Source organism: Coptis chinensis, chromosome 6 (assembly GCF_015680905.1).
Source record: "Coptis chinensis isolate HL-2020 chromosome 6, ASM1568090v1, whole genome shotgun sequence".
Lineage (NCBI taxonomy): Eukaryota > Viridiplantae > Streptophyta > Magnoliopsida > Ranunculales > Ranunculaceae > Coptis > Coptis chinensis.
Window position 1 is genome coordinate 29486591 of NC_141461.1, and position 13581 is coordinate 29500171.

Here is a 13581-nt window from a genome sequence, read left to right on the forward strand (position 1 = left end):
GCAAACATTAGGCTGACAATAACATGAATGAAAATTTTCAACATATTGAATATAAAAAATAAATACAATCCTGAATCTAAACCCACTATACCATTTAAAACTCTCCAGCTACATTGCCAAACAAAACTCTACAATCACCAAATTTCATGAACAAGGGACAAAGTACTTTTCAAATTGAAAATTAAGCACAATGGCAACATCAACTTCTTGGCGACCTATATTCACTGTTTGTTTTTACGAAAACCCATGGTAACATGCCACAAAATCTTTATTCACACGGAATGCAAGTTGCGAGTCTGCAGAGCTTCCTGCAAAGAATTTACAGCATTGTCGTAGTTCACAAACCCCATGTACCAAAATTCGTGATTGTCAACCGAAATGATCTGGATGTACTTTTCAGCAGGATTTGCTTTGCTTGCTGAAGTATTGATTGCTTTAAACTGATGTAAAGGGATAACCACCTATTCATGCAACAAGTAAGTCGCAAAGCAAACAGAAAAAAATTCAACCATGAACAATTCTAAAACTTCGAAAATAGAACATTGAAAGTACTAGACCAATTAAAGACTACTTAGAAATGCTAAAATTAAAGCAAGATGCATATTAATTATCAAGACATATGAATAAAGAAATGTCAATGAAACCCATGTTTTTTTTTCTTCGATGAAACCATGAAAACCACATAAACGCAATTAGTTTTTATTGAAGTGTTTCAAATTAGCTCAAGCATTATTTAAGTGAAGTGATCAAAGAAATATCATGTCAGCTCTTCCAACCACAGCAAATCATCCATACAGGACACACATATACAAGGGGTTCAATAGCATCTACAACAATATGTAATCAAAAGTAGCAAATGCAGAAAGATCCAACATTACAGTGACAGGGAGTCCAGAGTTATATTGAAAGTGACTACGATACTAAATTAACATTTAATGAGCTCAAGGACCCACGAAGCAGTGATTTGCTAATTTCTGTCTCTACCTCTAGCCCTCTATCGAATGGATAAAAAACACAACCATTTCTCATTATGCATATGTTCCTAAAATGAGAATTTTACTTGAGATATGCCATAAGCAAGCCATGCTCCCTAAAACAGTTAATAAAACAAATTTTGATCAAATCCCCTTCCTCTATCCAGCTAATACAGACCGTCACCTTTATTGGAACAGATACTAATTACATTAAATTTTAGTTGCTATGGCTTTATTCTATTTCGATATATTATATATAGTTCATCAAACACGTTCATTTCTAAGCTGCTTATGATTTCACTTGCAACACCATCATAAGCAACACGTCAAGCCAACTATTTGCATGAGCTAAATATTTAAAATTATGGACTTAAGGAAGACCAGGTTTTTCTTCTAAGTAACAGTTTCCTGAAGTATGTGTTTGGAACAAGGCCCAAAATATCGATATCGATGAATATATCGGTGTACCCAAAAACCGATATATATATATCGGATATTTCGGATATATTCATTTTTTTGGTAACCAGTCCAAACTATTTAAAATATCAAAAATATCGGATATATTGGAAATATAATATCGGAAATATCGGATATATATCGGAAATATATTGGAAATATCGAATTTATATTTTAAAATGGTCAAAAAGTCAACCGATATATATCGATTATATCGGCGATATAAAGTTTCATATCGGAAATTTCAATATATATCGGGAAGAAAAGGATTCTATATTCGGTGGATATATGTCGGAAATATCGATATCGGTGTACCAAAATACCAATATATATCGGCGATATATCGGATATATCGGCGATATTTTGGTCCATGGTTTGGAATAGCCACAAACCCATACACACCCCAACTCCCTCTTCCTCGTCCAGGGTCTATCATCAGTACATCAAGCTAAGGGGGGTGTTTAGTACTATAAACTTTTGTGACACTTGTGCTAACACCCCTTTCATGCTATAACCTTTATAGACATATATTCAAACAGTGGAGCTACAAATTTAATGTATTGAGCTTCATGTGATAGGACTTTAATTTACAACAATGTCTCTATAACATATTATATACATTCCATCTGACTTAATTATGCATATCCATTTCAAATTGCTTAAGATACCATTTGCAATGCAATCATTAGCAACAGGTACAACCAACATCTGCACAAGCTATACATTAAGATTACTTCAGTTTTTTTATACATTACTTCAGTCACTAAAAGTGTTTCTTTAATCAGGTTGTTTCTAAAATAAGAATTAGCAGAAGCAAGTGTTCTGAGTATCCCCGAAGTCGTACACCTCCCAGCACCTCATCTTCTTTCTGGACCTACCATAAGAAAAAGATCTCCCAAGTTCTATCCTCAACAGCACAATCAACATAACTTCACAAAAATGCCTGACTCGTATTTGAATCTTCATATACTCAACCACATACCAAGTTAACTCCAATGACTTACCATTACACTACTCATTTTTTTACGAGGGTGTGTTCAATTTTTGCGAAATCCTATTGATTAGTCTAATCTCAACCAAACTCTTCCACTTCTCCCCTACTTCTATAGATTTTCCCGCAAATTCCAACTATTAAGTTCTGAAAAGTTCGCGCAGAATCAAGAGTTTCATAACAATGAGAATATTACTAGAGATTAAATCCTATTGGTTCACTTTAGCGGGAACTTTTCCCACTCAAGAGCTCCTAAACTCACCCAAACACTTCTAAACCCCCTACTTGTAAAAAAAAAAAAATCCCCACAAAGCTACAAATTCCAACTATTGAGTTGCAAAAAGTTCGTCTAAAATGAAAAGTTTCATTCGAAAGTATTTACTAAATTAAAAGTTCCCCATGGGAATCAGTCCCACAAATAAAGCACACCCAGAATCTTCTTGGTTTTCTATGCATGTCAAGGAACAAAATAATCACTTATCCAAAAGTAGAATACCTTATAGTAGCTCCATTCAGTTTTGTCCCCTTCTTTGTAGGAAAGAGGGCTGTCACTGGAAAATGCAAGCTTTGCCGTAGAAAGATATAAAATTCCCATTACTGGACCAGCCGAAGTTGATAGGTAGCATGCATATGACTTCAAAAGTTGCTCCTCAGGTACTGTTTCAAAAGTTTGTTGAAAGATCTTGTCATAACCACCTTCTGCCAAAACTTTTGTTGACTGAGCAATCCTTCCCATTGCCGCATCAGTAACACTTGGAGCCGTTTTCACTGATTCAAAGCAATGCAGTAAATATGGAGAATTATTATTCTAATAGAAACTACTTTTAATTAAATACATTCTAGAAGCAAAAACAAACATCATGGAACAAGTGTCCAATTCGTATAAGTCCTGAATGACTATCAGTCAAAGACAGATTATTACTCTAAACATCATGGAACAATGTGTGAAGGAAGCTACGTGTTTAAGATGATAAAGAACTTGGTAATAATTAAGTACGGCAAAATAAAACACACAAGTTCTCGACAGGGCAGGCTCTAGGGTCCCCAAGTCACAAGAGACTAAATGGGCCACCACTCAAGTGAGACACACTATGGATTTTTTTTGTTTGGACTAGGTTTGTGTGTAAAATACTTGATAAATTTGGACAAAATTGAGGCTAAGGAGGATTGAACTTCGACTGGTGGTGAGGGAATAGAGGTTTCTACTAACAATCTACACTTTTTTTGTGTTTTAAATGAGAATTTAAACTATTTCTTTACTAAAATAGTAGGGAAAAATCCTTGATAACAGTTTTTGTGGCTATTTTCTTTTTTACCAAGAGCCACATATAAAGGTCTGCCTAGGATCCCCGCAATCTCAGGGCCAGCCCTGCTTCTCGAGTGGGAAAATGACTCCATTGAATTTTGAATATATTCTGTCCACTCCCAAATTCTTCTCCAGGAAAAGAACTTCACAACCCAAAGGCCTCCACGCTCCACAAATCCTATGCTTCTATTCATATGCAACCACAGCCCCATAAATACTACCTAAGCACAACCTAATGGACCGGTGTTAGGAGGTCTCCTGTGATAAGGTGCCAAAATGTTAATGCCTGCCCGTCATCAAAAAGTGAGAGCCACACATATCTTCTTCGTGTTCTTCCTCCCTGGTCTTCACGGCTGACGGCTCTTCCTAAAATCCCCCAAATTTTCACTCAAATTCACCCACTCGCGAATTCTCTCTCTCCTTTCACCACCACCTTCTTCTTCTTCTTGTTTCCTACACCATCATCATTATCTTCTCCTCCTTTGTTAACTCAAATCTAACGTCGGTCTACACTGAATTACGGTTTTTTAGCCGTATTAACACTATATATATAAAGTAGACACGTGCATATACACAGACTCTTTTAAAAACTTGCTCAACAATTATAACTATACATATAGAAATTTTCTAACAAGTCGTGATTCATGTTTTCGTCACTAACCCGTTTTAATTTCCTAACAAATTGTTTTAATCAACTTAAAAACCCGTTTTAATTTTTCAACAAATCATTTTAATTAAGTTTTAAAAACCTGTTTTTTAATTGGGGGAGGGATCCCGTTTCAATTTAGAAGTGTGATTCCGTTTTAATTAGAAGGGCTAGAATTTCTATTTTCAATAGGCGAGGAATTCCCGTTTTAATAGGAGTTGACGACGTGAAATTTTAAGAGAGCTAGAAAAATACAATAAATAGGCCTGAGCCCCCTTGTTCGGGTCCGGGTACATGTAAACCCCTTCCCTTCAACCCATACGGTATAACCCTCTCTTTTCATGGCTTTGCTAAATAACCTCCCTATTTTCACAAAATGAATAAATTTAGGTTTAATTTTAACTTCCCCACCAACATTCTTTCCTGATATACCCTAATACCCTAATAACAAACCTCATTTCGCCATTGAAGATTAAAGAAGTTAGTGCAAATTTAACTTTTCATCGTTTTTCATTTGAAGAAATAAAACTCAACATGGAAGAAATCATTGATCCTTCGAAAGTTGCGTTTTAAAATCTTTTAAGTTCATCTTTTATAACAAGTAGCTTTAAACCTTAGCTTCATTGCTTATTCTATTTCTTCAACTTCTCTATTTTTTTTCTACAGTAATAAGTATTTTTTCGTTCTTTGTGCGAAAACTGATTATTTCGATATGCAAATTTATTTTTTCATATGAAAATTTGTTTTTGCATAGTAAAATTTATATGTAAATTTATTTTGTCATATGATTTCTTTTTTGCATAGTAAAATTTATATACAAATTTATTTTTTCATAGTGAAGTTTAAACTTAAATTTATTTTTGCATATGAAAATTCAGAAAATTAGTTTAAGGGAGTTTGTTAAGAATTTTTTGGACTCCTGTAAATTTATTTTGTCATATGATTTCTTTTTTGCATAGTAAAATTTATATACAAATTTATTTTTTCATAGTGAAGTTTATATGTAAATTTATTTTTGCATATGAAAATTCAGAAAATTAGTTGAAGGGAGTTTGTTAAGAATTTTTTGGATTCCAAAGACAGAGGCATAATACTTTTAGTTTTTACACCCAAATTTGACCAAACCCAGAATTTGACGCATGTTTAACCACTTTTAGAAACAATGGACAAAAATACCCTATTTAATTATTTGCAACTACTTTTATAATATGTGAAACAACGAGATTTCCTCTCTCATAATCTCTTAAAAAAATTCATAAATTTTAAATATATTTAAGTTATTTTGAAACTCAACATTTTAAAACATATAGTTAAGTTATTTACCTAGGCTTCTAGGCCCTTGGACAGTACTCTGTGGAGCAATACACCAGTACCTTTTGCTGTTATGAGTGGCCTAGATTCAATACACCACTCTCTCTCTTCTGCGCACACTAGCTTTACTCCTTATAAATCTAAATTTTATTCAAACCCAAAATCCACTCTTCTTGTTCTGGTAGTTATCTTATCTACAGTAACTTATATAGGAAGGGTAAAAAAGAGAATAAATTATATTAAAAAAAAACAGGTGGCAGCCTGGTCTCGAGTCAAAAGCTTAGATTTTAAAGATTTTCTATAAAAAAAAACTTACGCGGATAAAAACAATGTAGGGGTATTGAAACCCAAAAAAATTATTGGTCGAGCTTTTAGTTGTTTTTTTTTAAATGAGACTCTAGCCCAATTTCTTGTATGAAAATTTACTTTTGCATATGAAATAAACTATGCAAATTTTGTTTTGCATAGAAATTGTAGTACGAAAATCAATTTTAAAATTTATATGTAAATTTATTTTTGCATATGAAAATTTCTTTTTGCATATGTATACATAGAAATTGTAGTACGAAAATCAGTTTTTGTATAACAATGTTTATTTTGAATTGTTGAATCACCAAACAAAATTTTCATCTATATAAGTCTAAAACCTTCATATTATTTTCATTTTAAAATCAGATTTTTTTCATTTCTAAAACAATCGCAATATGAAAAGCAAATACTTTTTAGAGGTTTTGACTATACTACGTTTGGTTTTTTTGAATAAAAGCAATTATTAGATCTTAGATTATTTTTTAGCCTTTAATGTCACCATTGCTTTTTTCATTGTTATAATATGTTGATTTTTATTTTTATTTTTTTTCCCTGAAGTATGGTTCTTATTTTTTGAAGAAAGGAGGGGAAGGGAAGAAGGAAGATGACGCACGAGATGTTTTACCGAGGGTATTTTCATCTGATTTCATTTTATTTTTATGTTTTTTAAAAACAAAGGGAGGTTTAATGTACTTGCTCGCTCACGGATAGGGGTGACTTCGGATCGGATAAAGGGTTTTCGGAAAATTTTCCAATTTTTTTCGGATGGCAATATCATTTCCAAATCCGATCCAATTATTTTTCAGATGGCAATTTCTTTTCCGAATTTGGAAAGTTCGGAAAATCAGAAAATTTTCGAAAATTTAGGAATCGGTAAAATTAAAAAGTAAATTGAAAATTTGAATTATATAATCGGATTCTCTTTTAGGATAACTATTTTTTATCCAATTAATACATTCATTTAGCAATCATTCTGAAATGTATTAATTCAGTAAACAACTTAGACCTTTTAACATGTTTATTCAGCAAGTTTTTTTCTTCATGTTAATGCATTAATTCGGTAAATAGAAAAATGGGAAAAAGAGAGATATGTACTAGAATGACAATATTGATTTCTTGTGAGAGAGACAATATTCTACTTCTCTAGGTTTTTATTTGGTTTGTAAATTATCGATAGTTTTAATTTAGTAACTATATGAAATAGACGGCTATATGTTAAAAATTCAAAAATTAATTGGAAATATGATTGGATAGGATTTTGAAACACACATCCAATTCCGATCCAATTATTTTTCGGAAAAATCGGATATCGGAACACAAATATCATTGCCAAATTCGGAAAAATATATCGGATAGGAATTTGAAAAAATCGGGTTTTCAGAAAAAAGTGGCACCCCTCGTGGGAGCATTAATATTAATATATTGATTGATTGATTGATATTGATATGTATTCAAATCACTACGTTAAGTACACACTAATCTCACTCTATCCCAAATTTCTACAAATGGCCTGAATTAAATATAGTAATATACAAATAAATCCAACAGCAAAATTACTCAGTACAATTGAAGTTATCCTAAGAACTCACAGTGTTGCCAAACATTCCCAGCAAGATCTCCAGCCTTCTTAGTCGCTTCATCAACTTTCTTTCCCCATCTTCCAAGCGTGTCTTTAACTGAATCCACCGTAACTAACAAAAGAAAATCAAATCTCAATTCAATCCTTGAATAAAAACAAAATTTAGAAAAGAAAGTCCACAAACCTTCCATCACTTAAAATATTAGAGGATAAGAATGGAAAAAGGGACTCACTTTTAACGGAAGAAGAAGGGGCGGGTGAAGCGGTGATGTACGGGTTATTAGATTCAGAAACGGGACCCGGTTTATTCGGATCCGATCCGAATATTGGAGGTGTTGTGTCTTCTGAATTGAGTTTTGGATACGGTGCGTAATCTGATGAATGACCGGGTTCTTCCGGTTTCTTCGTGGGTTCTTCCTGCTGCTGCTTATCCATTTTTATTTATTTATTTTTTATTATTATTATTATTATTATTAGAGATTTGGAGATTTGGAGGAGTTAATGAAAAACTGAACGCGCGTTTATGTGTATTGTTGGTTTTATTCTGGAATTATTATTGAGTTAGTTTTGGAACACGTGTCAGCGAATGAACTGGCTATATGTAACGACAAGAATATCGTAACTGATTTTTTGTTGTGTCATTCCAAGGACACTGTCCAAATGGACGCCTTTTGAGGTGTAAGTTGTAATGTTGAAAAGGACTTGAAACTTTTAAGACCATCCTCATCTTCGATGGAGGTGATATCATCTCAACCATCAAAACAAAATCTTCTAAAATTTGATGAAAATCATCTCTACTAGTATACTGCATTGCAGTGGGGCGTGAGCGTAGTATATCATTTATTTGGCGGCTCAACGAACTGTCTAACTCTAAACATCATAATACTCATGAGCAGATTATATGCATGTCTTGTCAAATCTAATGAGAAATACTATACTGATTCTGCTGAAGATAACCAACTTTTATAGAAGTAAAATATGCATGCAGCAGAATTAAAACTCACGCGCAACTCAATAACTTTGAGGGTTCTTATTTGAATTTTTTTTTTATGGGAAATGGTTCCTGGGCAGTGATGGTGATTACAAGCCATGAACTGTTCTCAGTTCTCACTACTGCAGAAGGAATCACGAACAAACTGGAAAGAACCGATTCTGCAGATTTAGCCGTTCTACAGAAAGTTTTCATTTTATGGGCCTGATTTTTATTGATCATGCAGAGGCGTTCAGACCTTCAGGGCCGATAGTTTGAGAACTGATACTTAAATAAAGTGCCAGTGATTTCCTTTGATGTGAGACTTTGAGTTTGGAGATGCACTTGTCATTCATATTTGCCTCTCCAAATTGCATTCGTTTCCCCTCCAAATTGCATTCGTTTCCTCGCACACAAGAAAAACTGTACATAGCCTAACCCATTCAATACAGCACTATATAAATAAGAACTGTTCTTAAGGTACAGAAGATACCCTCTTAACTATGGCGTAGGGAAGCAAGGGATTTCCACACTCGTGAACAGCTGAACTTAATTAACTAGTGAGGTTGGCATATGCTTCTACAATCCCCTCCTCCCCATGTCGCTTGACTTCTCCGGTTTGAAAAAAAGAATTTTTGAAGAATACTTTTTTTGATTGAACAACCTTCATTCCAGTCTTTCATAAAGTTGATGAGCAGGAAGCAACACTCCCTCTTGTCTGCCGTGTATTGTAGGAGTTGCAGCTTAGACACTTGTGTGCGACTATATGGAAATGAACCTCAGAGGTTGTCCCGCAGTCATTGCTGAGGATCCAGACCTAGCGTTTGACAGTACAAAAAGATTTTTCTTTAGATGCAAATCGGCTAGAACTAAAAATGAAAGCAATGATAAATGTTTTTCTATTGTAATCCATACCATCTTGTTCTGATACATTTCTGGCATTGGTGTAGAAGTGATCTGAAATCAGTTTTTAATAAAATATTAGATGAATCTGAAGCCAAGTCTTCAAAGAGAATAATTGGTTGTAACTTATACCACAACAATTTCTGGCATTCACAAACATACCTCTTGATCAAGCTTTTCCCACACTTTAGACATATCACATACTGATCTTGAGCAAACAGGACAAGCGAACCTACAAGATCGTAAACTAATTACTAATCCAGATTCAAATGTCCTAGAGAATTCGTTTTTTGAAGTTAGATTTAATGACAATGCATTGCTGTTCATTTGACAATTGTAAAAAAATACTTACTTGAAGTGCATCTCCATCTCTTTTAAGCAGTCCAAATGTATAGTATGACCACATTGCAAAACACTAATGTCTTTCATCAAATCAAATAGATACTGAACAACAATTGGAAAGTAAAAAAACCTTCTTAGAATTAAAGTCTTCGTCTAGGTTGTCTACTTACAAAGACATAAATTAAGACAACATGTGACCTTGAGTTACTAATATACACATAGAGCCCTGCTGACTCTCACATCTTTGCAAATAAAATCTCTGGTTAGTTTCTAAATTGCAATGTTGCAAGGGTGTTTAATTTGTGGATATATTGGTAGAAGGCCCTGCTATTTAATTCAAATGAAGCAGAGCCTAGACCAAAAAAGTTGCAATCCACACGCAAACAAAAGCATACTGTAAATAGAAACATTAAAACAAAATGCACAAATTAAAAGGACGATTTTCTTCAGTAGGAATTTTACCTCAAAGCAAACAGGACAGTTATGATGCATAGCTCTTTCTACACAGCGATGTGAATTCTTTAGCGAACTTGCATAGCAACATCCTGAGGAAGGAATACCAAACCTCCAACATCAATTATATTACGAGGAATAAGAAAAATTACTCATAAGTCCCACCAAGCAGTAATTTTAAATACAATCCACCAAATAGACAGCTTACTAACCACATCTATCACAGTGGAAAAAATTCTCTTTGCCACCCGTTCTGAAACAATAAATGCAGGTCGGTTGAGTTCAAATCGACACATAATAAGATAGCACGGCATTTGTCTGGAACAAAACATGGAAATAAAATGGTATATGGAATACAGGCAAACTCAACCTGCAAATTCCACATCCAATGCAGTGATATTGATTCTTTGACACCTAGAACCAGAAGGCAGAAACAATAATGTTAACAGACATTTTCGCTGATGTATAAATGAGATTAGAAGATTTAAGAATTAACTCTTTTAAAGCTTACATCATCATCGAAAAAATTGCAAATTCCACAAAAGTATTTCCCCATGCAAACTCCACAGTTAATGCAATTCTGGTGGACCTGAAAGACAAAAATAAGCTAGTTGAGTCTTCATTTTCAGTACCATTTTTCTCTTTTGTTATAATGTCATGTTTAATGTATAGAAGACTCACATCTTGTTCTGTGTTACACAAGGAACAAATAACCTGAATAATTGAGAGAAAACAAACAAAATCAGATTAATGGTAGCACTTAATTAGATTATCTAGTGACTTTTCACCTCATTAAAATAATAACATTTCCATTGAAACCAGAATATTTTTCTGAACGAAAACCTAGTATGAATGTACAACAAATTTTGATTTGGACAAACTAAGAAACTCATATTGTTGGCTAATCTAGGACTAACCTTATGAACTTCATGGCGAGGAAGGTCATGTCGATCAAGTGGATAAACTTCCATGGAATTCTGTCCAATAACCAAATATCCATATTACCATCCTACTTAATTACTTCATATTACCATCCTACTTAATTACTTCACAAAAAAAAAAGGGGCCAGTGTACAGCCAATGAAATCACACACCTTGGCTTCATTATGGCAATGCCTACAATCAAATATTTCATCACAACAAGGTGCTCTTATCTTGCATTTCCTTTTGTAATGTGCACACCTAATAAATTCCATACCAACACACATAAATATTGGAAGCCCACAAAAGTGATTATAGGAAGCTTGGATTGTTGTTTCTTCTAATCACTTCTTAGACATTGGTTCCTTCTATCGTTCATCAATTGACTTTGTTCTCAATTACTACAGCAGGTGTGCATTGTCATTCAACACAAATACAAGGAGAATAGGCTGGGGATGAGAGATTTTTGGTATACGAATACAAGGAGAATGGGAGCCTTGACATGTGGTTGAGGAACCGGGCAGATGCAGTTGAAGCTCTAGACTGGCCAGTCCGCTTCAAGATATGTCTAGGATCAGCCCGGGGGGCTTGCTTTTCTGCATCATGGATTTGTACCACACATCATTCACAGGGACATCAAGTCTAACAATATCTTGTTGGATGGCAGCTTCAAAGCCCAAGTGTCTGACTTTGGCCTTGCACGCATTATCAGTGCATGTGAGAGTCACGTTAGCACTGTTCTTGCTGGAACTTTCGGGTATATACCTCCCGAATACGGACAGACTATGATTGCCAAGGGTGATGTTTACAGCTTTGGTATAAATAGGACTGAACCAAAACAAAATAAGCAACACAAAGACAATAATAACAATTTCCACGGTTATATAAGACAGATGCAGAAAGCTTGACACGTCTTCCAAAGATAGAAGAATGAAGAAAAGCATTGCATAATCTCAAATTACATGAAGCCACATATTATGAAAAAGGACACCCCATTGTAAGCAAATAAGTGTTTCAGATAGCCCAGGAGAAAAATATGTCAAGCACTATGATACAGAAAACAAGAGAAAGTATACAACACGAAATCATTAAGCACAAGAAAAGTTTTTTGAGTAAGAAAAATATACCGCATCAGACATGTCACAATGCAGCTTTGTAACTGAATCACCTCTGCCAAGCTCTTCTGGAAACCCATACACTATATATTTTTCGGCCCCAAGTTTGGCTTCAACAAATTTTCAGGAACTTTTGTAGCAGTATACAGAATAGCAGACTTCGGACAAGAGTTTTGAGAGTGTCGAGTGGATGAGTGAGAGCAGAGCCAAGTGCAACAGAACCTGCAGCAGCGATGGCATGGGTTGCGAACTATGTTAAAATCAGCATGATACTTCTGTAGGTTTGTCTTTCTGAAGTTTACGCCTCTCACTTTCACTGGATGGTTGGTTAAAAAAGTGTTATTTGGGGAAGATAGAGGAGAGATTGCTGGAGGAGAGATTGGAGGCGAAGATAGAGGAAGATGAGAAAAGAGGGGGGTGTTATTTGGGGAAGATAGAGGAGAGATTGCTGGAGGAGAGATTGGAGGCGAAGATAGAGGAAGATGAGAAAATAGGGGGGTACGGTCAGACAAAAATGAAGTGTTATTTGGGGGTACGGTCAGACACAGGAGAGGGTGACACGAAGCAAGTTGTTTTTTGGGTGATTTTAGAAAAGCGACCTCAAGAATTCGCTACGCTCACGGATTAACACCAAAATATCATCAAATATTGGTAAATATCATTTGTCCTGATTTGCAACTATTTGCTGTTGTTTGATTCTCCAAATTTACCGCGGCAAATATTTTATTTTTTGTGCTTTTAAAATATTTAAAATTTAAAAATTATAGTTACTCTTATTTGTAAATTTATTTTATTTGTATATGGTTCCATTGAAAGACACGATGTTAATCTCTTAGCTACTACCGTCATATACAAGACACAACAGCAGCGCAGCAGCACTTGCCATCCAGCAGCAACAACAACACAGCAGCAGCAGCAGCGCAACAACACTTGTCATCCGGCAGCAGCAGCAACACTTGCCATCCAGTAGCAGCAGCGGACCAATGGAAAAATTCGTGTACAAAGCAAAAATGTAGTATCTTGTACTTCCTTTATTTGTCTCTGAGTATACTCATTCATCTCCTCCAGGATCCTATTCTGCAACACCAATGCTGGTCTTGCTAGTGTATACAGTAGCACATACACCCACTTTCAGAACCTAAAATTCGGTGTCATCTCCTTTACAACTTCTTAGTATGTCTTGCCATTCCTGAGTTGAACCCTTCACTGTGTAGTGCCATATATAGCCTAACTTGCTATGTGCAGAAAATTAAAGTTTGCTAGAATAGCTTATGAACTAAAGAAGTAATGAGAGATCAGAAATTC

General features: G+C 34.7%; 2 protein-coding genes across 7 annotated transcripts; both read right to left on the minus strand.

Moving 5' to 3' along the window:
* Window positions 1-19: 19 nt before the first annotated feature.
* On the minus strand, window positions 20-8088 carry LOC147492493 (GEM-like protein 1). The gene is made up of 4 exons (XM_086569201.1): window positions 7806-8088; window positions 7583-7684; window positions 2918-3189; window positions 20-461 (listed from the first exon to the last, which is right to left on the minus strand). The coding sequence occupies exons 1-4, from the start codon at window positions 8005-8007 to the stop codon at window positions 273-275; spliced, it is 765 nt and encodes a 254-aa protein (XP_086425327.1). The 5' UTR covers window positions 8008-8088; the 3' UTR covers window positions 20-272.
* Window positions 8089-8739: 651 nt separating this feature from the next.
* Window positions 8740-12788, minus strand: LOC147492494 (E3 ubiquitin-protein ligase RZFP34-like). 6 transcript variants are annotated; one of them, XR_015200145.1, is made up of 13 exons: window positions 12289-12788; window positions 11335-11422; window positions 11158-11217; window positions 10922-10954; window positions 10752-10829; window positions 10611-10654; window positions 10453-10493; window positions 10250-10332; window positions 9798-9816; window positions 9608-9677; window positions 9458-9499; window positions 9207-9359; window positions 8740-8965 (listed from the first exon to the last, which is right to left on the minus strand). XR_015200145.1 is itself a non-coding variant. In XM_086569197.1 (13 exons), the coding sequence occupies exons 1-12, from the start codon at window positions 12354-12356 to the stop codon at window positions 9222-9224; spliced, it is 837 nt and encodes a 278-aa protein (XP_086425323.1). In that variant the 5' UTR covers window positions 12357-12786; the 3' UTR covers window positions 8740-8965; window positions 9207-9221. The 6 variants fall into 6 exon arrangements, 5 of the variants coding, with proteins under 5 accessions (XP_086425323.1, XP_086425325.1, XP_086425326.1 ...); XM_086569197.1 differs by having other exon boundaries at window positions 9798-9889; window positions 12289-12786; XM_086569199.1 differs by lacking the exon at window positions 11335-11422 and having other exon boundaries at window positions 9798-9889; window positions 12289-12785.
* Window positions 12789-13581: the final 793 nt, after the last annotated feature.